This window comes from Sporothrix brasiliensis, assembly GCF_000820605.1.
Source record: "Sporothrix brasiliensis 5110 chromosome Unknown Cont20, whole genome shotgun sequence".
Taxonomy (NCBI): Eukaryota; Fungi; Ascomycota; class Sordariomycetes; order Ophiostomatales; family Ophiostomataceae; genus Sporothrix; species Sporothrix brasiliensis.
The window spans coordinates 5,311,309-5,335,067 of record NW_024467139.1 but is presented as its reverse complement, the minus strand read 5'-3'; the positions used below and the strand labels follow the sequence as shown (position 1 = coordinate 5,335,067).

The window sequence follows — 23,759 nt, the reverse complement described above, 5'->3', positions numbered from 1 at the left end:
AGGATCCTCTCGAACCTTTTCTTTTTTTAATACTATAGATAGGGAGGCAAAAATATTTCGGTGGTAATTTGGACAGATGGATAACTACATTGTATTTGTTTCTATTATTATGCTCTTTTATATTGACGAACAGCGTCGCATGTTCAGCGGGGATCAGTGCTCTGGAGCGCTGAAACCAGGTACATAGGCCCTGTTTTTTTACTCCAATTTGACATTCGCGCCATTGGGCAGCAGTGAAAACGTGGGCGTCTAGAGCGCTGCAATTAGCGACGGCAGTTGCCAGGTCTGTGCCTTCCCTGTCCGTACGGTGTGGCCCTGCGCTAAAAAGGTACGATTATTCCTCCGACGCGGCTGGCCGTTGCTTCCCATTTAGGACGACGAGACAGGAAAATGTGACATCTTGGGGAACACATCATGCAACGCAGCTGTTTTGTCCAATTTTCGGCGGACTTGTTGTCCTCAATCGAACCCCAATAGCTTCTTTTGTTTCGCACCCCCAAACCAGCGATGAAGGGTCCTTTTTCTTCGATTGTCGACGGCGTGTCGTCGCTCTTTGGCGGCAGCGGCGGCCGCTCCAGCAACCGCTACTACGAATACCAACCCGTTACCTCGCCCTCATCGGCCGCGGACCTTTTCAGTGATGACGACGGCAGCGATGGTGACAGCGACGGCATGGGTGCGCGGCGCCACCGGAGGAGTGGTGGCCGCAGACGCAGGGAGCCCATGATGTTCGCGGAGGCGGGCAGCTACCAAATTGACGGCGGACTACACTCGAAGCGGTTATACTTTGACAGCGATTTCAAGGACGGCGTGTTTGACAGCGTCTGGGCACGTGGCCACCGCCGGTTTCTCAAGCTGACGCTGCTGGTGGTCATGGCCGGCCTCATGCTGTACCTGAGCACGATCGTCGCCCACATCCTCGCTGTGTCCGGCTCACTTCGCCGCGGCCTACCGTCTTGCGATACGACCGACCACGGCTACCAATGCTACCCGAAAGTGGCCCAGTACTGGGGCCAGTACTCGCCGTTTTTCTCGGCACCCTCCGACATATCCAATACGGGCGCCGGCAAACCCACGCCGCCGCAGCGTGCCGACTCGTCGCCGTTTGCGAGCCCACAGCAGCAATCCCACAGGGAAGACCCATCGTCGGCCGTTTTGCCGCCGGGCTGCCACTTCACGTTTGCCCAGGTCCTCTCGCGCCACGGAGCACGCGACCCGACATGGAGCAAGACGGCCGCGTACGCTGCGCTCATTTTGCGCATCCAGAAGACGACTGACGCTCCCTTCGAGGACGGACCCGACGGAAACTTTGCGTTTCTGAATAACTTTACCTACAGCTTGGGCGCCGACGAGCTGACGCTTTTTGGCGAACAGCAAATGGTGAACTCGGGCGTGCACTTTTACCAGAGATACCAGTCGCTTCTGAAGTCGCTGGCGACATCGACGTCTCATGGGAACCCATTTGTGCGCTCGGCAGACGAGAACCGCGTTGTGCAATCGGCAAAGAAGTGGATCAGGGGATTCCAGAGCGCGAGACACGCCGAATCGGATAGCACGCAGATTGTGCTGCTTCCCGAGGCAGCTGGCTTCAACAACACACTGAGCCACAACGGGCTCTGCAAGCGGTTCTCGTCGCACCGCGGCTCGGCCGCTCAGGGGGCGTTTGCAGCGACGTTCGTACCGGCCATTACGGCACGGCTGAACCGCGGCCTGCCCCAAGCCAACTTAACGGACAAGGAGACCATTTACCTCATGGACTTGTGCCCGTTTGAGACGGTTGCCGACGAGGAGGAAGAGACAGCGGACGAGAATCGCGAGGTGCCCCCGGAGACGGTGGCTGGCGGCCGCGTTCTCTCGCCGTTTTGCCATTTGTTCACCGAGACCGAGTGGCACAATTACGACTACTACCAGACGCTCGGCAAGTGGTACGGCTATGGCGATGGCAGCGACTTGGGGCCAACGCAGGGCGTGGGCTTCGTCAACGAATTGATTGCACGACTGACGGCGTCGCCCGTCGTCGACCACACGAGCACAAACCGCACCATGGACGCCGATCCCGCGACCTTCCCGCTCGACGCCAAGGTGTATGCCGACTTTAGCCACGACAACGACATGTCCAACATCTTTGCCGCCCTGGGACTGTACAACGGCACGTTTCCCGCTGGTGACGGCCCATCCAACACGACCCGCACGGAGCCAGAAGACATGCGCGGCTATGCTTCCAGCTGGGTCGTGCCTTTTGGGGCACGCTTGTACGTCGAGAAGATGGTATGCGGCGGTGACAAGGAGTCATCCAATGACGAGTTTGTGCGCATCCTGGTCAACGACCGCGTCATGCCGCTGCAAAGCTGTGGCGCCGATCAGCTGGGCCGCTGCCGCTTGAGCCGGTTTATCGACAGCCTGGCATTTGCGCGCAACGGCGGCCTCTGGGACGACTGCTTTGCTTGATTGGAGGGGTAGACAGGACCGCGATGCGATGTACTCGCAACTTTTGTGCCGTCTTATTTTTTTTACTGCATGCCGGCCGCAGCAGCATCCATACACCATTTCACGACTTTAGGCATTTGTACTTTTGTATACCTACAGCGACATAGTTTCCTCGGCTATTTTGTCGTCCTTTTACATACCCATTTTTGCGAAAATCCCTTTCTTCGTCCGCTCTGAAAGACTACGTGAGACATGCAGATGCATCGAGGCAGTGACGAAGCTCAGCTTGAAGGCCGTGAAGACAGCGCTGACGAATAACATTGTTAAGGTGATCCAAGACTAGGCTGAGCACATCTGCGGAGGGTGGCAGGCAAAGGAGGGAGGTTTGCGCATTGTTTCGTTGGCTGCCGCCCGCCTTCAACGTTGCAGTCATCCCGCGCGAACAAAGTCCACCATGCTTCGACGTATTACAGGCGGCCTGGCTGATCTGGCCCTGACTATCTGAAAATGAGGCGCATACCGGCGCCGACCAGCCGAGCTCGCTGCCGCGCGAGGCGGCATTTATATCAGAGGAGGGCATTCTTTCGAGAATAAATCCCCTCTGATAAGAAAATAGTGTTTCCATAGATTATGTCAAAGTCTCAATGCATTCCTGAACTGGAGAGACCACTGGGGAAACATGGTCGTAGCATTGTAAGAAACGAGCGAACAGTAAAGTAGCTTGTATGGTAGCTGCCTTTTATTGATATACGTTTGGGGGCCATTCAAACGCCTCCAAAGGTAAGGCTGGGAGAGAAGAGAGAGAATAAAATGCAATAAATGTTAGACTCATTTTGTAGTCCGGAAGTGAATGAACGACGCGACCGACCATAATGCAATCTTCGCCGATTTACGGGCAGCTTCTTTATTTGGTTTTGTCCACGTTTCCGGTAATTGCGATCCGTCCCGCTTTCGTCACGTCAAGCTCGACATACGAGTGCAAAACAAACAGCCCACAATGCCCAAGCCGAGCGACTACTTTTTATCCGACAGCGACAATGCCGCCATATTCGAGCAGCAGATTCGGCCTGCCGAGTTTGGCGACGGCCACGGCGACGATGGTGGGCCAGCCGCGTCATTGTCAAGCCCGCATGACCAAGACCGCCGCCCCGTCTGCATCATCCTGGCCGGCCAGACGGGCGCCGGCAAGTCTCATGCAGCTCCTGCACTGGCCGCTGCGCTAGGCAAGTTGACCACTTCTCCTTCCGTCTCCGGCGGCACTCTCGGTACCGTCGGCTCGGGAGGCCCCGCACCGGGCAGTCCCGCCTGCTACTGCCACCTTGTCGCCGACACTCACAAGCCCTACCACCCGGCTTATGCCGGCCTCGTCGCCGACGCCGCCGCCGGTCTTGTGCCCCCCGGACTGGCCTCGGCTGCGACAGGCCACGATGCGCGGCGCTGGCTGGCGCGAGCGTGCGCGGTGGCGGCCTCGCGCAGCCTGCCGACGCTTGTCGAGTCGGCAAGCCGGTACCCACAAGATGTGGTGGATATGGCCGGCATTTTCCACCGGCACAACTACCGTGTGTGTCTGGTGCTGCTGGCCGTCCACCCGGTGCAATCGCGTCTGGGCCTACTGGCACGGTTCTTGGACGCGAAATCAGCTGGCCCCCCGGTGTCCCACGCACCAGAGCAGGCATCACAGCAGGCATCACAGCCAACCACTGCCAAAAAGACGCTGCCCGTCCGGTTGACACCGCGGCTGGTCCACGACGAAAGCTATGCCGGGCTGGCAGAGCTGGCGACTCTGCTGGATGTGCAGGGTGCGCCGTCGCCGCCGCCCTTGTCTGACGCAGTGCTCATCCTGCGGCGCGGCAACCAGGTGGCGTATACAAACTACTGGACAACAGATGGTGGCGAAGACAAAGAGAGGCGGTGGAGGAAAACACCTGCCGGCGTGGGCGTTGCTCTGGCGACAGAACGGGAAAAGAGACAGTCGAGTACAGCTGGACTGTCCGAGAGCTCACCGTTGGCCGCCGAGGCAGCACTGTTTGCATCCGATGTGACGCGGTTGCGAGAGGCTCATCCGGAGCGGGCTGACGAACTGGACGCATTGGCGTCCGAGTACGCACGAGGCACACCGGTGGAGGCAGATGACGGAAATCACACGTCGTACCATCTACTGGATCCAGACGCACTTGTAGCTCTACTACAAGCCGCCTGGTAGGCGCTGCAACCATCCATCGGTAGGGTCAGTTTACTTTTGGCATGGTACATGATGACGAGTCATGAAGAGCAAATTGGGTAGACAAAATAGGTATTTTATTCGTTCAGTGGTCTTCCATGAGCCCGTGGGGAAGTTAATACTGATACTTTCAGCATGTCCGGCGACACCTCGCATTTCATAATTTCAACGCCGCTGCGAATGCCGCTTTGCCGAGTATATGACATCAGTGCTGGCAGGAAAGGAGACAAAGGGAGAAACAAGTGAGAAGATCACGAATCGCTGGCGGTTGGAGGAACTGTATTCGTGGTCAGTCTTACTTTTGCTACCACGTGCCATACGGCCTCTTCCCCGTCCTGTGATATAAGATGTACAAGCAAACAAATAAACGCACAAATATACAGGGTATTGTCAATCAACAGCAACAGAGGATGGGCATGATAAAGGAGAGCAGACACGCATTCAAAGTGGAAACACACAGCGCTGTCATTGGCAGGCGTTTGTGCAAACTTCGTGTTGCTACAGAAGCCTTGCCGTCGTTGCAGTCCCAGTTGCTTCTGTACACCCAGCACAAGTTATGAAGTCGATCAAAGTTGAATCCCTGTGCGTCTAGCAAGAACAACATGAAATATAGTTGGTCCAAGAAGGATCCACAACGTAGCAAAGAAGACACAATGTAGGTGAGAGAGAAGAGAAAACCATTTGCAATTCATATCGTCATGGCTAAACGCAAAACGCCCCCATATTCCACTTGGTAAAGATAGCAAATAACAATAGTAATAATAAATACAACACAAGCCAAAACGGGGAAGCACAAGAATACCATAAATAAAACAGATGGCTGAAGAAAGTACAATTCCTTAAAAAATAATGATATAAGAGAAAAGAAGAGCACGAAACGCCGGGTAATGAGATGGTTAACTAGGGAGGAGCGCCGTGCAAGGCTCCCTTCGCACCAAAAAAGGAGCATTTAGGTCGTGAAAATGCTGCACATCCTTTTGAGAGCCTCGGCAATGTGCGTCGGTTATTCGGTGGCATAAATTTAGGTTGAGAAACGGTAAACGTAAGTTTGGTGCATGGTATTTGTGGTTCATATCACTGTACCGGCTTTAGGATGCGTGTGATTGAACACTGCGTGGTGTCACATCACCGCTACGCCGACGGACGAGATCCTGGCGTTGTGCGGCTTTGGAGTGGCTCGAAATTAATTGTGACTTTTTGCGGACCGCGTTCAGCCGTGTCCGGATCATGTTGATCATGAATTCGACCGTCTTCTGGTCTTCTGTGTTGATGTCGCCGCCATCTTCGTCCCGCAGGGCCGACTTCTCGTCTCTGCCCGAGGCTGACGAGCGGCGTCGTGCCGGCTCGTCATCCGTGTCGAGGACTGCCTCGAGCATGCAGATAGCAGTCAAGTAGGACAGCTCGCAGCCAACCAGGTCGTCGTTGGAGATTTCGCCAATGGCAGCGGCGCGGCTCATCTCGACGGCGCGGTCGTACATCAGCTTCTCGGCACTGATGCCAGCGCTCAAGAACACACCGTCGGTGCCTGACCCTGCTGTCGCACCAACACTGCCGACACCGCCATGTTCGTCGTCCCGGCTGTGGTTGCTTGGATGGGACGGATGATCCTCAGGCAGCTTCCGTTGGACCTCGACGAGCCGTTCGCGTGCAAAGTTGGCTTTTTCAAGCACTTCGTTGAACCGCGACCGGATCCACTGCACCGCCGCGTTGACGCGCTGGCCCAGAACCGAGTCCATCACGAACGGCAAGTTGCCAGCGCCACCGCTTCCGGTGGAGTCGCTGCGCATCTTGCTCCGCCACCACATACTAGCAATGTCCATAGACTTGGCCAGGAGCGAGAGCGCTTTGACGTAGAGCACAAGAGCTTCCTCGGAGAGAACAACAATCGCATCAATCGTCAGCTCGTCCTCATCGTCGCTTGTCATCTGGAGCTTTTCAGACACGGGAATTCCACCCAGGTCGTGCTCGGCTGAGGGTGCAAGGGGCACAAGCTGCTTGTACTTGACCTCGGCGAATCCAAAGACGACGTCACTCCGTGTTGCGTAGTCCTCAATGAGTTGCGCGACGCGAGTGTCGTTGTCCGTCGGCGCAGCATTGACACCGTCGCTTCCACTGGTCCGCCCATCAGTGATCAGGGCGGCAGCTGCAGGTGCAGTAGAAGGGGTCGGGTACGCGGGGAAGGGGCTGTAGAGCTGCGGAGGCGATGCGCCCTTGCCAATCAAGGTGACCGGGTTCTTGACGCCCAGGAGGCGGAAGCTGGCATCGTGGATGGCCTTGGCGATGAACGAGGTCGTCGAGTTGGGGCTTGCAGACAACGAAGAAGGGCGGTCACCATGGTACGGCCGAGACACAGTCCCTTGAGCCACCTGCATGGCCCGGGACGAGGTCGGCGGCACCGCGCCTGTCGCCGAGGTCGGGTGCCCTTGCTGCGTGGCACGGCGAACAATGGCATGGCCAGACTTGGGCGATGTCTGATACTGGGCTGCAAGCCGTGGATTGGCAGCCATCTCGTCAGCGAACGCGTTAACCTCGACGTGCTTCTTCTCGACCAGGACGTAGTCGCGCTCAAAAGCAATATCCTGAGCGACCTTTTCTTGCTCATCATTCGAGGCATTGGTGCGTGCGTTGCTTCGTGCGTCTACCAGTTCACCAACATCATTTACTGTTAGCTCATTGCGAAGGGATGATGTGGGTGACGGATCCTCATTGTTTGTTTGGGCTTGATGGTGCTGCTGTTGGTTATGTTGCTGACCTTGGTTCTGGATCTGTTTCAACGAAGCGTTGGACAGCCGGTGCTGTTGCTTACGTTCGTCGTGCGCGGCAGGTCGAGAAGGCGCAGATGTGGACGGCAGGATGGTAGGCCGCCGGGTCGCAAGACCCTCGTTCGCATCTTGCGAGCCATGCCGTGGCAATTGGCTTGGTCGCTGTCCAGTACTATCTGCGCGGTTAAGACCAGACCGGTCCCGAGGTGACGAAGCAATGCCGCCCGCAGCAGCTGCTACGAGAGCAGATTCTCGATCTGTCTCTGCGGCAGCGGCGACATTGGGGGAAGCGACGTTCTTCGGAATGTAGCGGTTGAACGACTGTCTCCGAACAGCTCCAGTGCCAGGGGGCGTTGCTGTTGCCAGGGGTTGAGCTGCATCGTTTGTCTGCGGGGTGGAAAGTGGTGGCGTGGAGGGTAGAGCGGATGGTAACGTTGCGGGCCGCTGGTCCCTGGACGACGGGCGGTGTTCAGAGACACGCTCCATGGGTCGTGGCCGCTCTGGCCGGGGAATGTCGTCTTCAACAAGGCCTGGTATGGGACCGACCACGATGGGGTGGTCAAAAAGGTTCTCGAAGCTGAGGCGCTCAACAGGGTTGCGCTTCAAGAGAGACCGAATGAAGGCCTTCATGTCGGTGCTGATGATAGTGTCGCGGGGAAACCTGATCAGATCCTCGGCCGCCTCAATCTTACGTAGCAGCTCGACGTGATTGCTTGCCCGGAACGGAGGCCGGCCGCAAACCATCTCGTAGACGACCGTTCCCACCGACCACAAGTCTGCCTTGGCGTCGTACCGTTCGTAACGCAAGATCTCCGGTGCCATGTACAATGGCGAACCACAGAGGGTTTCTGCCAGTGTCGTTGATGGCAGGACACGCGCGAAGCCGAAATCGGCCAGTTTAAGCATGGGCAGAGACCTCAGGCCGGCCGCGGGTATTAACGAGTCCTGGCTGCCGGTCATTATGGGACGGGTGGCTTTGTGGCTTTCCCTGTAGTCGGGTGATGGGAGCAGGAGAAGATTCTGTGGCTTGACGTCGCGGTGGACAAAGTTGCCGTTGCGTAGGAATTGTAAGGCGCTGATGAGCTGTTTGGTAAAGTGGCGAGTAAGGACCTCATTCAGGCCTGTATTCGGGCCGCTGGGGTACTTGCGAGCCATGTCATGTGTTATTGGGTTCGTGATGAGCTTTTCGCGTTTCTTGATGAACATGGACAGGTCACCGAGTTCGCAGTACTCCATAATCAGATTGATGTGTTGTCCGCTTTCGACGCAGTCGTGGAGGGCGACAATGTGTGGGTGTCGGAGCTTCTTGAGTATCTTGATTTCTCCATAGAGATTGTCTTTCAGCTTCTTGTTCAGACGGCCAAGATCGACGGACTTGATGGCCACGGCGGCACCGGAGTCCTAGGTTTAAGAGGAATCGTTAGACTCGCAGACACTCAAAGAGAAACAAAGAGCAACTCAGGAACAGCGTTTCGGGGCGGGCGGCCGAGGCAGGCGCAAGGACAAAAACTAGGGCTCATCTGCTCACCTTGTGTTTGCCGAGGAAGACTTGAGCGAAACTGCCCTTTCCAATCTCGCCGCCGACGACGAAGTCGCCAACCAGGTCATCGTCAGTCGGCCGATTTCGCCGATGTGAACTGCCGGACGCCATGGTGGGCGGTTGTGTGTTTGAAGCCCTCTCTGTGAGAACAGTCCGGGGTCGGAATGGGCTGGAAAGAGAAGAGAGAGAGAGAGGAAGGAGGAAGAAGGAGGCGGGGAGGTTGACGAAGAGTGATGCCCGGAAGGGCTCAAGGGGTTTGGGGAGCTCTAGTGGAATTTGGTAGTCATAGATGGCGATTTCGCGAGATAGATAAGGTAGCCGATAAGACGGAAGCACTAGAGCAACAAGGCAGCTGATAGAACGTCGATAGGCAACACAGCAACAGCCCAGGCGATGGACAAAGCTATTGACAACGATGTCGAAGATGGAAGAGGCGACTGATGGAATAAACAAGGGAAAGAAAAGAGCAAGAAATAAAAACCTAAGCGAGGGAAAGAAACCAAAATCGAAGAACGAGGGAGTCAAAAACAGCACCAACAAATAAGGCGGCGAGCATCCGATAGGCTCCTGCGTAAAGAGAAAGAGGCAGGTTCCCACCGAAAGCACAGGTTAAGATGTTGCAGACAGGGGAGGGTGTGAGGGATTCAGGGTACCAGTGCTGGCTACCTAGATGACTTGCGGACTTTTGCGCCGTATTTTGCTTCGAGCCGCGGTGGAGACCAGGTGGAGTCTGTTTCGTTCTCCAGGTGGGTGCCGTGTTGTTCAGTCCTTGTGGTGTAGTATTCCGTAACACCTGTTGTATTTGCACAGAGGAAGGTCTGGTACGCCTTGGTAAATCGGCGAGGTGAGGCCAGCAAGCGGAGCTTGGGGGCGTGACAGCGTGACCAGCTGCAGGGCCGGCCAGGGCTGTGCAGAGAGAGAGAGCAAGAAGACAGCAAGGAGAAGGCAGACGAGCTCCGAGACGTGCGGAGGTAGCTCGAGGTGACTAGGATGTCTCGATGGTTTAGGAAGACGACCCGTTGATCGATGTGAAATAAAGAAAGGAAGGAAAAGTGAAAAGATCCTGTTGAGAGTCGAAGAAGAAAGCGCAAGTGTTAGTCTAGCATAATTCCATAATCACGGGAGAGTCCAGAAAGTGGTCGTTGCCTCGTTAGTCATAGATGGGTTGGCAGGGGTCATGGAAGGCGGCGGCCGGCGGATGCAGGGCGCGATGGCGGGTGGATACAGGGTCATAGGGGTATTCGCTGCAGTGACTCCGTAGAAATACACAGCAGTTGGGGGCAGATGATGGTGGTGGCAATGGGTTGTGTTTTTGAGAAGAGACGTACAGAATAGACTGTGCATAGATATGCAGATGCACAGTGCGTACGGATCATTGGCGGTCGCTGAATACAGTGTGCAAATGGCTGATTGTAGCGAGTACTGTGCTGGGAGGCGGAATGCTTTGCAAGGGCGTTTTCGACTCCGACTTGCCTTTGTTTAAGACGGATAGAGAACGTACTCCGTAGGTCAACTTGTAGGGAGGTTGCTCCAAGCGCAAGCGAATGACTCAGAGCAAAAACCAGGAGGATGAGACGAAGGATAAGGAAAGTAAAACAGAAGGGCGTAGAAGAGATGCTTAAGAATACCACGAGATAGCGAGCAGGATGGAGAGGCGGAAAGGACAGAGGTTGGCGACGTCGGTGGAGGATGGGAGAAAGAGAGGTTGAAAAGAGGACGAGAAAGACAAGCCGCTTGGAACCGAGAAGGCCTCAAAAATAGGAGGCAAGAGGATAAAAGAAAGAAGAAATGAACAAGAGCAGGAGCGACCAAGAGAACAAGACAAAAAGGGCAGCCGTTCGCTGTCTCGAGATAGGAAGCGCTGGGTGAAAGCATGCGCGTGATGGTGGAAAGAGCAAGCGGTGGTGTCGCTTGCGCGGGCAGTTGCAGTCACAGGTCTGACTGATAGTGCAAGAGCGACGTCGCAAAGCCCAACAAAGCAAGTGCTGGGGCAGATCAAAGAGGAAAGGGGCAACCCGAGGCGCTGGGCGATAAGTGGGCAGGTGGGCTCGGTGGGCTTGCTCTTGCTAACCTAACGGATAGTGGAGTGGGATAAGACGGAGTGCCGTGTTAGCGCAAGTTGCGAATGCTATCTTAGAATGCGCGAGCCACCAAAAGCACGCTCATGCACCATGGCGATGGCGAGCGGCAGTGACGGGATTTGGCAGGCGGTTGTTGTCAGAGGGAAGCGTCGGTGGGGGGCCTAGAGATGTCCAGCCAGGCCATTCATGGCCCATGGGCTCGATGCCTGGCCGTACCACATCGACATCAGCAAAATCCCTGGCGAGTCTTGGTCAGACCATTCACACCACTACAGTGCGCAAAACAGTGGGGACGTTTCAATGGGTGAAGCGACCAAAGCAGTGAACAGAGATGGCCCCGCGCGTGTGCGTTTCTACGACGTAATATTCGGAGCAGAGTAGCACCTCAGGGCCACAGATACACGTACCAGCCAACTGAGGCAAGTCCGGCTGGGGCGCTACCAAAACCACTGTTTGCATGCGGTGTCTAGACGCTGGACGTCTTGTGGCCTGGGCGCCTGTGCCGTGTGCTTGGTTTTGAGGGGAAGAGGGTGCTCGTGATCATTACCTTTTAGTGCCAAAATTGCCGTTATGTGCCAGAACGGGGCAAAGTAGAGACCCCAGAATCAGGAGGCAAAAGACAGGGCCCAGTCAGGCTAAGCTCCTTTGGAAAGCGTGAAGCCAGAGCAGACAAAGACACACAAGGGGACAATGAAAAAAATGAAAAGAAACAACGATGACGACAATGTCCAAGCCATCGCGTTGCAATCAGCCCATTGCAAGAAGCAAGTCAGATTCCAAGGGTGTAGGGGTAAAGGAGCTCTGTGTTGAAGTCGCTCAAGAGGTATCTCAGTGCTGGCTACAGTGCTGGCGCTGTGTGCGCACTGTAAGATACAAGTCCTATGTCGCAGGTGGTCAATCGGTTGGTTTTGCCAAATTTAGTGGATGCTCACCCGCCGAACCTGCTAAAGATGGAATGTCACAGGGCAGCATGAGCAGCGTTTTGCAACGCCACTTTTTCTTGATGTATCATATTGTCTAAGTGCCTTTCTTCGACATCTCGTTTCACACCATCCGACGCTTATTAACGAATCAACAGTCGTTGCGTGTTTTTTTGTTGGTTATTTTGTAAGATTACCTTTCTCAAGGCGGGCAATATTGTTAGATTGCAGTAAATCGTACCGGAATGGACAACTGTATATCAGTCCGAAGCGAAGTAGAAATTGACGCCCTTTCAATCGACAGCCCCAGTACTCAATCACCATGGGTAGCTGCACCGATTTGGTGCAGCAAAGCGATACGGAGTACATATATCACTGCAGGTTTTGTTTGCCCACATTGCATGCTGACACGTCGGACTTGGGTTCTCTTGTTTCTCTTCTCTTTATTTTTCGAGTTCCTCTTTTGGTTTCGCCATTGCAATCAATAAATCCATGCTGTGCAACTGAGGAGCTGCAACTCTGTAGCGGTGACCGTCGGCTGTTGTCTCGCCCTTGTTTTCTTGTTATGTAAAAGAAGTTATGCAAGGCAAAGTCATCCTAGGCACGAAAGCGGAGAGGGTCCATGGGAAGCCTACTACGTTCTGTGACCAAGACTGTGCCTTCCCAGCGGCCAGCCTAACTGTCCAGCCATAACAGATGGTGTATAACTTCGTCGGAATAAGATGAATCTCCCACACCCACTTACCAGACGCTGCTGTCTCCGTACCTCACCCAGGCCATGCCCTTCATCCTTGCGGCGATTCTAACCATTCACTCTGGCCTATCACTCTGACCATCACTCTGACCATTCACGTTTTTCGCCGAAATAGCCCCTAAACGTTTCTTCTACTTCGTTCTCCTTTCCATATCACCGTCTCCTGTTCTCTCTTATCTAAGACAACTAGGCCAGGAAAACACCTCCTTTAGCAGAGACAGAGGGACGGAGTAGCGTGTTTTGCTATCTCATAGTGCCCGTATAGCCTATGACCTTGGACACCCCATTTGCCAGCTTGTTAACGTTGACGCTCCTTTCCCAATCAGGCAAGAAGTAAAGAGCCATGCATTCGCGTTGACACAACCTTATCTCCCTGTCTCTCTCTCTCTCTCAGTCTGATAGTCATGTCGGGCCTCTGCATGTGCGAGAGCGAGAAAGGAGCCTCACCTTTTACGAGCAACCTGGCTCCGTTCGCACCGTGTGCATTGTGCATCAACGTCAACGCAAAGTGTGCCACCCGGAAAGCTTGTGGCTATGGGACAGTGCGTTCCACCTTTTGGTTTGAGATGTTTTTGCCCGTATCCTCCAACCGCCCCATCCACTTGTACTTTTTCGGTGAGGCCGGGTAGGACTTTAAGACTGGGATACCAAAGTGCACCGTCTCTCGCTTTCCCTCCTTCGTGCTAGGAGTTGCGCACCTCCAAGAAGGCGTGGCCTGGCCGCCCCGTTTTGAGGGCAATACCTGCGCCTTGCCGCGTTCAACCCGGCCCAGAAGCCGTCTAGAACGCTCCAGTCTTCTTCCACTAATACGGACAAAGAGCATGCCAATACAGCGGTCTACGACATCGGTACACCGAGTTTGACGAAGTGTTTTTATACAGGTCTGAATCTACATAAATTGCCCCGTCAGTCCCTGTAATACTGGTGGCCTAGCCCATCGCGAAGCAACACGCAGGCTCCAGCTAGGTTCCTGCCAGGCTTCAACTCAGACTACACAATTCGAGAGGCCAGGTCGCAACTGTTGCCAGGTTGTGTGGAGATAAGAGATTTGACTTTCCAGGACGATAGCTCAGAAGCCTATTCTCGTCAAGCCGCAGGGCTGGGGCGCCTGATCCATTTAAGTGCATCCACAGCGTTCAAGACGTGCGAAAGACTGGAGCGCTCGCATCGTCCCCGCCCGGCATCTAGGCCGTAAGTATAAGTACTCCGTGCTTCCCTAGCGCACGACAGGGGGACCCGCCTCCAGTATTTCTGTGGAGTGACTTTTCAAGCATTCCTTCATTTCAAGCGTCCAAAACAAGGCGAATATTCGAGGTAAAAAGCATCTTCGTATTGCGAGAGGAGACAGAGACTGCGACAGATGGACGCAAGGGATGGGGGTTCCTTAAGAGAGTTCTTGCGGCGCCCCAACTACTATTCTGTACTACTGTTTCTTGATCGACTTTCCCACCGCCTTGAGCCTCTGCGGCCAACAGTGGCCACACCGCCTTGAGATGAATGGCCGCCAAAGGGAGAACTGTGTGTGTCCCATGGCCAGTCCAGGCTGCCCGCCTTGCTTTGTGACGTTTGACTTTAAATTCAGTGGAGTGGAGACATGTGCAGGAAAGGGCGTTTTGAAAAGTGACAACAGGCGTACTCCGTACTTCGTACAAGTAGGCAGTTCGATACACGCAAACGTGCGTTCGCCTCTGGTTTGTGTTTCTGTACTTTGCCCTTTTTCTGCCGTTCTTATTCCTGCTCCGGTCCGGTGAGCAATCCAAAAAGAGCGTCGTAGGTGCAAAAAAGGCGACCTCATCTGACACTACCCACCATGAAAAGGCCAATGGAGGAAAAAGGTGTGAGTGGATAATCTGTGTGTCGTGTGTGGGGGGAACGATACCAAAGATGAGAGATGAGGAGCCAAGCGGATGAATTCAAGAATAGAACCGAAGAAGTGAATAGGCCAAAATGCAAAATAAATGGAGAAAAAGGAAAAACGAAGCGAGACGTAAACAAAATGCCGACTGGTTTGTTGCGTCTAGACATGGTAGCCTCACATGTTGAGAGACAGTGGTTGATTGGACAGACGAGCAAGACGACGGTGCTGGATGGGGGGGCCTCAATAGACAGACATTGGACGTCTGTCCGTGCTGAGGGTGTGGAGTTGGCAGCCTGTGAGGTCGTCCGTTTCGGGACTCTGAAGCAGCAGAGTGTGCATGAACGAACGCCGTCAAAATGCGGTAGCCTACGCCCTGAAGGGGAGGCGTAGATAGGACACCGAGGATCAAAACAGTCAGACATCAGGAGAGACCGATGGAAGAGAGGGCCGAGAAGAAAGTCGCTCAAAGACGCATGGCAAATCCAAACCCCAGATTGCCGTCCCCCAGCAGAAGCTATGAGTAACGAACAGAAAACACGGCACCCGGAGCCGTCTGCTCTCCAGACGAGATGAGACCAAACAAGTCAGGGACCAAGAAAAAGTGGTAGCGTAAGATCCAGGGTCCCTGTTAAGCGCGAAGTGCATGTATTTTTCGTCGCATCTGCATACTCTCTTTGGCTACAGTCGCACTGGCGCTGGCATATACATCCCCCCTCATTCCTAAACGAGCACTTCTACCGTGCCGTGCCGCCAAGCATCTGCTCTTTCAGAGGCCTGCGCAAGCACCTGACAGGAATTCAGAGTCGCGAAGCACATACGGAGTACAATGGCCGACTTACATGCGGGAATATGGTATGTAAAAGCCGTTGCAAAGTGGGTGTGCACACTACTCTTTTGGTCGCATCGTTCGCGTTGACAGGAAGATGCGGTTATATGGAATCTTGAATGTGGCAGTTCACCTTTTCGTATACGTAATTTTTTATATTTATATGGTTTAAACCCGTATCTAATTTACTTGAAGAATATGCAAGTCCATGTAGCTTCTGATCTTTTGCAGCGCTATGTGCCATGCCGCACGATATACCTCTATGTTTATCTTTATGAAATTTTGTTTTTGGATGCTTGCAGTCTTGTTACCCACTTCCTCGCTTTAATAATAATGATAATTCCGCGTGATGCCTGTGCATGCACCTTTTTGATATTAATACTATGTGTTTTATTGTTTCCCATTCCAGTTTCATCCCATTTCACAAATATGACCTATTTCAGTGGCCTTCCGCCTTGGCGGCCGTCGGCAGCTCCTTGAGCGCCTCGCCGATGACCGTCAGCGCCTTCTGGATCTCCTCGTCCGTGATGACCAGCGGCGGCGCGAAGCGGATGATGTTGCCGTGCGTCGGCTTGGCCAGGACGCCCTTCTCCTTGAGCAGCAGGCAGAGGTCCCATGCCGACCGGCCATTGGACTTGCTCTCGTCAATGACGATGGCGTTCAGCAGGCCCTTGCCGCGGATGGTCTGCACCACGGGCGAGTTGAATGCGGCCACGCCATCGCGGAACACCTTGCCCAGCTTCTCGGACTGTGCCACCATGTCGTGCTCCTCGACCAGCTCAAGCGCACGAATCGACACAGCGCAGCCGAGCGGGTTGCCGCCGTACGTAGAGCCGTGGGTGCCAGGCTCGACGACCAGCATGATGTCGCGGGACGCGAGCACGGCACTGACCGGGTACATGCCGCCTGAGATGGCCTTGCCCAGCGTCACCATGTCCGGCTTGATATCAGCCCACTCGCTGCACAGCATGCGCCCAGTCCGCGCAATACCCGTCTGGATCTCGTCGCAGATCAGCAGAACGTTGTGCTTCTTGCAGAGCGCATGCACGCGCGGCAGGTAGTCGTCGTCGGGCACGACCACGCCGGCCTCACCCTGGATGGGCTCGACGATGAATGCGGCCGTATCCTTGCCGTGTGCCTCGAAGCACGCCTCGAGGTCCTCGACGTTGTTGTAGCGGATTGGCTTGCCGGTGGACGGCACAATGGCGCTGACATTGGGCACGTAGGGGCCGTAGTTGTCGCGCGACTCAGGGTCGGTCGAGAGGGAGATGGCCGTCATCTGGGAACAGAACGAGTTAGCTTTGGTGATCTGACATACCCCAAGGTTGAGTTTGATTTGGGGGGGGGCATTGGCTTACCGTCCGGCCGTGGAAGTTGTCCGCGGCACCAAAAACCAGGGCCTTGCCCTGCTCCACCTTCTTGACGCGGTACGCCCACTTGCGTGCGATCTTGATTGCCGTCTCAACGGCCTCGGCGCCTGTGTTCATGGGGAGGACCATGTCGTAGCCAAATGTTGCCCGGATCTTCTCGGCCCATACGGGGAACACGTCGTTGTAGAAGGCACGCGAGCTGAGCGTCAGGCGGCCGGCCTGCTCGGTCAGGGCCTTGACGAGCTCAGGGTGGCAGTGGCCCTGGTTGACGGCGCTGTAGGCCGACAGGAAGTCGAGATAATGCTTGCCCTCGGGGTCCCAAACGTTGACGCCCTGAGCCTTGGCAAACACGACCGGGAGGGGGTGGTAGTTGTGCGCGGCGCAAGCATCTTCGGTGGCAATGGCCTGCTTCGTCGACGAGGCGTGGAAGCGGCTGTTCGAGCCTGAGCCGTCAGAGACGAGGCTCGTGTTGTCTGCGTGGGGTGCCATTGTTGCAAGAGGAAGAGCGCGTTGGTGGCGAAAATGGAAGCCTGTCAGAAAAGGGGAAGGAGGACACAGGCTGTTATCGAAGAGTGTATCGATTGACGACGGGGTATATGATGATGTTGATATGCGTATGTAACGGCCAATTGGGGTATCTTGACGCCAAAACGAAGAGAATAAGGTCAGAGAAGAGAGGACGGGAGACGGCGAAGAAGGAACCGGCGAGTGGGGATGTAGATTGTATAAATAGGGAAGTTGGACAAGGAGGCAAGAGCGATCGAACAAAGCCGAACGGCCACAAACACGAGTGAAGAAGGAACTGCGTTATGGCCACGCCGACTGCTCGTTGGTGGGTGTTGACACACAGAAACACCTGGTCAAGGAGGCTATCTGTCGACTAGTCGCACCGTACTCCGCCGCCAAAACTTTATCTAAACCCCTAAGTGCAGGTGTAGCCGGGCTGGATGGGTCGACGAGCTTCTCCACAGCGAATAGCAATGCAGGTAAAATGTAAAGAAAATAAAATCAGCACAGGGTGGACCAGAGACCCCTAAACTGCCGCTCGTGCTTTCCCACAATTGCTGCGTGTCGTGCCTTCCAACCTTCCTTTCTCACAGGATGACCGACGTCACTTAGTGCCAATGCCGAAGGAAAGCGGCCGGTGAATGGACGGACGTTGCAGACAGCCGCGAAACAGCCTGGTCACGAGGCTGGTTTCTTGTGTTGGGCAATGCTAGCCTGCTTGCTATCGGGACAGCACTTGTATACCATGGAAAGATAAATTGCTCTCCCTCGCCGATACTGCAAAGGGGCCATCGTCATAGGAGATGTTCGTCTAACAGTTTCCTAATCGCTCTTGCCTTCCGTGTAATTACGTGTTGGCGCTGGAGCAGGTGCGACCGAATGCCCCGCCATTGTGCGGCCTGTGAGATTAGATGACTAACCACACCTGCACTACACAGTGTTGGCTTTTAGCACTGTATGTTACACTGTCCCCAAAGCTAGCATGGCTGGGGCCACATGAGCTCCATGCAGACCTATCAATTGTCCCACGTTTTGAAGCTTCATCAGCGGTGGAGATTCGACAAGGCGGCCAGCTGGCAACGACGACAATTCTGACCCCTTTAGATCACCTTTGACGATATTTTCCCAGCCCGTGTCGCAAAACGCCGGCGTACAAAAGATATGGAGTAACCCGCGTGTCGCGTGTCTTCTTGGCTTTTTCTTGGAAGCCTTTTTACGTCTATCCCTTTTCGTCCTTTTGCCGTTCCCACCGCCAAACGAGCCCTGACAAAGCCCGACGTACGCGGTAGAGAATCGAACTGGCACGATGGCGCCTCCTACATCAAACACAGCCCCTGTGGGCAGCGGGGAGTCGGCGCGGCCCGCTGCCAAGCCCTCGGCCGTGCACATGCCTTCCAAAGAGCAGCTCGAAGCCAACTACAAGATCGCCGCCACGGCCGCGGCTGGCACGCTGCACCGCGAGGTTGCCGACGCACAGTCGACGGACATCTTGTGGGCGCTGGTGGCGCTGCGCTGGATTGGCGCCTTTACTGTGCGCACGTTCTTCCAGCCGGACGAGTACTTCCAGGCCCTGGAGCCGGCGTGGCAGCTGGCCCATGGCCCGGCGAGCGGCGCGTGGATCACCTGGGAATGGAAGCACCGGCTGCGCGCGTCGCTGCACCCGGTTCTCTTTGCGGGTGTCTATGCCGGCCTTGAGTACGTGCTCGGCCTCATCCACCTTGTCGGACCCCTGCGTGCCTATGTTGTGGTGGTTGCTCCTGGTCTCGTTCAGGCCGTTTTTACCGCGACCACCGACTTCTACGTGTGGCGCCTCGCCAGCCAGCTGTACGGCCGTGGACACAACGCGGCATGGGCTGCCTTTTGGCTCTCCGTGGCCAGCCCGTGGCAATTTTACTGTGGTGCACGCACGTTCAGCAACGGCCTCGAGACCACGCTGACCGCTGCCGCTCTCTCCTTTTGGCCATGGCAGCTGCTGGCCGGTGCCGTGAGCGACAAGCCCGTGAGCGAACTGTTCACCAATGGCGGCATCCGTCGTCTCCGTCTCTCGCTCGTCCTCGCCGCGACCGCCGTCGTTTTGCGGCCAACGAACGTTCTCATCTGGTTGGCCTTGATCACCGTCACTGTGACGCGCCTGACGTTGGACGGCGGCTCCACGTTCCTGGGTGCCGGCGTGGTTGGCCGTCTGCTCTTGGAGGCAATTGGTTCCGGCAGTCTCGTGTTGGGCGTGTCGGCCCTGTCCGATCGTCTCTTCTACGGGGCCTGGACGTTCCCGGCATTCACATTCCTCGACATCAATCTGACACAGGACGTTGCCATTTTCTACGGCAGCAACCCCTGGCACTATTACTTGTCGCAGGGCCTGCCCTTGCTCACCACCACTGCACTTCCCTTTGCGCTCTACGGATTGTACGATTCGCTTGTTGCGGTTCCTGCGACCAAATCAACCTCGGCCAAGGCCGTCAACGCCGCCGACGGTGCGAGTGTGGACCCCACCCGCCGCGCCAATGCACGCAAAGCGCTCTCGTTTGCCGTCGTGGCTACCGTGTCGTCGCTGTCGCTCGTCGCTCACAAGGAGGTGCGCTTCATCTACCCACTTCTGCCGGTCCTGCTGGTGCTGGCTGCGCCGCATGCTGCCGCATTCTACTCCACGGTCGTCGCCACGACACCCAAAACCGCCGCCGAGGCCACGACTACCACGACGCTGCGCCACAAGCGCGTGCTCTGGGGCGCCCTGGCCGTCAACGGCCTTCTGGCCGGCTACCTGTCGCTCCTCCACCGGCCCGCGCCCTTGTCGGTGCTGACCTTCTTGCGCACCGAGTACGAGCGCATCCACCACGACTGGCTCGAGATCCCGCCCGGCGAGCTGCCGTCGTACGACGTATACCCCGACTCTTTTGTCTCGGCAGCCTCTGCGTCGACAGCTTCCGAGGGTGACGGCGACGAGCTGTTTGCGCTGTTCCTGACGCCCTGCCACTCGACACCCTGGCGCTCCCACCTGGTGTACCCCGGCCTGCGCGCCCGTGCGCTGACCTGCGAGCCGCCCCTGGACACGGCGCCCAAGTCGGCGGAGCGCGCCGTGTACCTGGACGAGGCGGACCGGTTTTACGCGCCGATCAAGGTCGAGGGTGCCAGCCTGGAGGAGCAGAGCCAGTTTCTGTCCACCGAGCTGTGGCCGCTGACGAAGGAGGCAGGCAGAAAGGGGGCGGCCCGCAGCGGTGAGATCCCGCGGTACATTGTCGGGTTCGAGGGCATCGAAGGCCTGCTGAACCACTTCTTCGCATCCGAGGACCCACTGACGGGCGGTGCGGGCCTGGGCGTGCGGACGCCGCTGCACCGTGCGTGGGTCGGATGGAACGGGTTCTTCAACGAGGACGCTCGCCGGTCTGGCTCGCTGATTGTGTGGGACACGGGCGTGTATAGCAACGCGAGCCATCCAGACTCCGAGCGTACGTACGACGAGATGTTCCGGCCGCAGAAGCTCATTTAATGAGACACAGGGTGCAAGGGTGAAAGTGAACTGTGTAAGATACAATGGCATGGCATGCAGCGCGCAATACACATTAAAGCATATAATACTTGTACATTCTACTTTTATTATTTGCACCGCTTGAGAAACAATATTATTTACTGTTAACTCGTTTCATTAGCACACTTTGCCCTCTTTGATTGCTACTCTATGCTCTAATATTCGGCGAATCTGAGAATCTGAGAAATGATGTGATCCGCCTACTTTCCAATTCACCGTTTTCCACCTTGAGATTCCACAACCTCAGAAGGGTATAATAGTTTTTTTTCATCACCGTCGACTAACCAAAAAAATCGATACAACATAACCTAATTCCATCCATATTACACATACCATTACAGCATATAGCGGAAGTCCGGGTTCAGGTCCTAGAAATAGCGTTAGTTGATACACTGTATAGTCGAATGGAGTAGAAAGGAAAACTTACGCCGAGCTCAGTCTTCTCGTACTCGGTCATTCCAACGTCGCGCACGGCCTTTTCACGTCGGCGGTTCTCCATCACCAGCGCGGCAAAATATAGACAACACGAGATGGCGCTGATCAGGACAAATCCGATGCAGATGGCGTAACCCTTGGTAAACTTGGGCGCATCCGTGGAGATGAAGCAGTAGGTGGCGATGATGCCGCCAATGTTGCCGAAACCAATCTGCCAGGCGATGCCAATAGCACGGCGGTGGTGGCCGCCCAGGTTCATGCTAAACCAGCACACAATAACGGGCATCGCAGAATAGGTACCCGCACAGATGAGAAACAGAGCGGCGTATTCGGCGTGCACGTTGTCGTGGATAGCCAGCAGCATCGAGAAACCGGCAATGGGCAGGCAGATGGGGCCGATCGTGAACAAGAAGCGGTGACGGGTCTTGTCGGAGAGGTAGGCGACGATCATAGAGAAACCAAAGGCAGTGGCCCAGGGCGGGACGGAGTGCAGCTGGGTCTGGATGGGGCCGTAGTGGTAGGTGGCGATAATGGTCGGGCTGAAGAAAGCGTAGCTGTAGGCGGGGACGATGAGGCCAAAGTACATGAAACCACCGAGAATAATCTTGTAGTCGCGCAGCACGGTCAATATGTCACGGAAAGTGACCTTGCGCTCGGCGGCGTTGTTGCCCTGGTCGGCACGGAGGCGAGCCTTGAGGTACTCGCGCTCGTCCTCGCGCAGCCACTTAGCCTGCTCGGGGCTGGATCGGTGTTAGTCGTCGAAGATATTTTGGATAAGTGACATTGGCGAGAGCTTACAAAGACGGGAAAGTGAATAAGAAGATAAAGCAGATCAGAAACGAGACGCTACCCTCGAGAATGAAAATCCAGCGCCAGCCTCTGTAGCCACGAAGTTTGTCCACTAATTAAGAGTTAGAGACGTCCAAAGTCCATAAAAAAAGAGGAGCCGGTAGGAGAGCTCACTCTTGCCGATGGCCGAGGCCAAGAGACCACCGAAAGCGCCAGCGAGCGAGGTAGATGAGAAGAAGAAGGAGTAGCGGCGCTGGGCGTCCTCGCGACGGTACCACATGCCAAGGAGGTAGAAGCAGCCTGGAAACATGCCGCACTCAAACAGGCCGAGGAAGAAACGCGTGGCCAGAAGACCGCTGTAGTTCTGGACCAGTCCCTGGAACACGGTGACAGCAGCGAAACCCATGCCACAGCAGCTTAGCCAGACACGCGGCGAGAAGCGCTTTAGCATAATGTTGGACGCAAGCTCAAAGACAACGTAGGGCACGAAAAAGATGGTCAGGGCGGTGTTGTACTGGACACCAGACAGCTTGAGGTCATCGGCGAGATAAAAGACCTTAGCATTCGCGATGTTGATACGGTCAAGGAAGGCGACGAGGTACAGCAGAGCGAGGAAGGGCACGACGCGTAAGTCGATGCGGCGCATCAGCTTGGCGTGGGTAGTATGCGGCGGAACGGGGACGTTGAGCTCATCGACGGTGCGGCCGGCGGCATTAGGGCTCGCGTCGCGGATGCCGTGGGCCTCAATGACGCCGATGTTGTTGCCATGCAGGGCGGCGTTGTTATCGATGTCGAAGGCGCCGGTGCCCTCTTTGTTGCCATAACCGTTGTCTTCCGGCGTTGGCGGGGGCGCTTATGTTTACTGTTAGAAGGAGTTGCGGGCGTCCATACAGACCAAAAGAGAGAGGACTTACACCTCTTAAAGAATCCCATGTTGAAAGCTCCGCAGGTGGCGGTGCTGGTTGCAGAAGTACAGGACTGCCAACAGAGGATTGGCTGAGAAAGATGGAAAGGGAAATAGAAGAAAGAAAGGAAAGAAACGGAGGACGAGGGGGGATAAAAGAAATATAAGAAAATGAGCACGGATGGAAAAAAAGGCACCAGTGATCGACGTTACTCCAAAAACCCAAAAGACGGTTTGTGAAGCGAGCCTGGCGACGGAGGCGCCGTTGCAATATATGGAGTTAATTAAGGTGTTTCCGTCGCACAGGAGAATTAATGGACCGCGTGGCGCCCACCTAGACGATGCGCGTGTGTTCCCTGGATGCTGGTAAGCAGGGGGCGGATGAAGGATGGATGCTGTCTTGAGAAGAAAACAAGAAGAAAAAGACAAGATGGAAGCACATGAGAAATCGAAAATGATCAAGACAAGGAAACGTTGGACTCGGAAGGTGCGTTATGTATGCAGGAAGGCACGGGGCAGCACAGGGCAAGGAAGGGGCACGATATAAACAAGCTGTGGCCAAGGAAGGAGCCCGCAAGAAAGCCACGAGTGTGCCTATACCGGACGAGAGAAAGTAAAGCGAAGTGTCCCTAGGAAGGAGGGAGAGGGACGATCGATGGAAAGACCGTTGCCGGCCAGGGGGGATGCGGAGGCGCGATGTGGAGCGGAGAGGCGCGAGCGAGAAAGGAAGGAGGTAAGAGGCCAAGTGCACGACAAGGTCGAAGGAAAAGGTATTAGAAGTGGAAGGGACGATGGGTGGCCAAAACAGGAAAGGAACCTAGGAGAAATAGTAGACCAGC

The 23,759-nt window shown here is 55.5% G+C and overlaps 6 protein-coding genes across 6 annotated transcripts; 3 read left to right on the top strand and 3 right to left on the bottom strand.

Moving 5' to 3' along the window:
- Positions 1 to 507: 507 nt before the first annotated feature.
- SPBR_06907 (3-phytase A) lies at positions 508 to 2,448 on the top strand (the record flags this gene model as incomplete). The annotated part of the gene is made up of 1 exon (XM_040765163.1): positions 508 to 2,448. One exon carries the CDS (start codon positions 508 to 510, stop codon positions 2,446 to 2,448), a length of 1,941 nt encoding a protein of 646 aa, XP_040617412.1.
- A 976-nt stretch (positions 2,449 to 3,424) lies between these two features.
- On the top strand, positions 3,425 to 4,630 carry SPBR_07402 (zeta toxin; the record flags this gene model as incomplete). Its single annotated transcript, XM_040765656.1, has 1 exon — positions 3,425 to 4,630. The coding sequence occupies one exon, from the start codon at positions 3,425 to 3,427 to the stop codon at positions 4,628 to 4,630; it is 1,206 nt and encodes a 401-aa protein (XP_040617411.1).
- Positions 4,631 to 5,736: 1,106 nt separating this feature from the next.
- SPBR_06478 (unc51-like kinase) lies at positions 5,737 to 9,061 on the bottom strand (the record flags this gene model as incomplete). Its single annotated transcript, XM_040764734.1, has 2 exons — positions 5,737 to 8,811; positions 8,939 to 9,061. 2 exons carry the CDS (start codon positions 9,059 to 9,061, stop codon positions 5,737 to 5,739), a joined length of 3,198 nt encoding a protein of 1,065 aa, XP_040617410.1.
- A 6,767-nt stretch (positions 9,062 to 15,828) lies between these two features.
- SPBR_07241 (ornithine--oxo-acid transaminase) lies at positions 15,829 to 17,248 on the bottom strand (the record flags this gene model as incomplete). Its single annotated transcript, XM_040765495.1, has 2 exons — positions 15,829 to 16,668; positions 16,748 to 17,248. The coding sequence occupies 2 exons, from the start codon at positions 17,246 to 17,248 to the stop codon at positions 15,829 to 15,831; spliced, it is 1,341 nt and encodes a 446-aa protein (XP_040617409.1).
- A 1,324-nt stretch (positions 17,249 to 18,572) lies between these two features.
- On the top strand, positions 18,573 to 20,753 carry SPBR_06775 (phosphatidylinositol glycan, class B; the record flags this gene model as incomplete). The annotated part of the gene is made up of 1 exon (XM_040765031.1): positions 18,573 to 20,753. The coding sequence occupies one exon, from the start codon at positions 18,573 to 18,575 to the stop codon at positions 20,751 to 20,753; it is 2,181 nt and encodes a 726-aa protein (XP_040617408.1).
- Positions 20,754 to 21,127: 374 nt separating this feature from the next.
- SPBR_06964 (major facilitator superfamily transporter) lies at positions 21,128 to 22,949 on the bottom strand (the record flags this gene model as incomplete). Its single annotated transcript, XM_040765220.1, has 5 exons — positions 21,128 to 21,160; positions 21,220 to 21,967; positions 22,026 to 22,128; positions 22,191 to 22,868; positions 22,931 to 22,949. The coding sequence occupies 5 exons, from the start codon at positions 22,947 to 22,949 to the stop codon at positions 21,128 to 21,130; spliced, it is 1,581 nt and encodes a 526-aa protein (XP_040617407.1).
- Between the last annotated feature and the right edge of the window lie 810 nt (positions 22,950 to 23,759).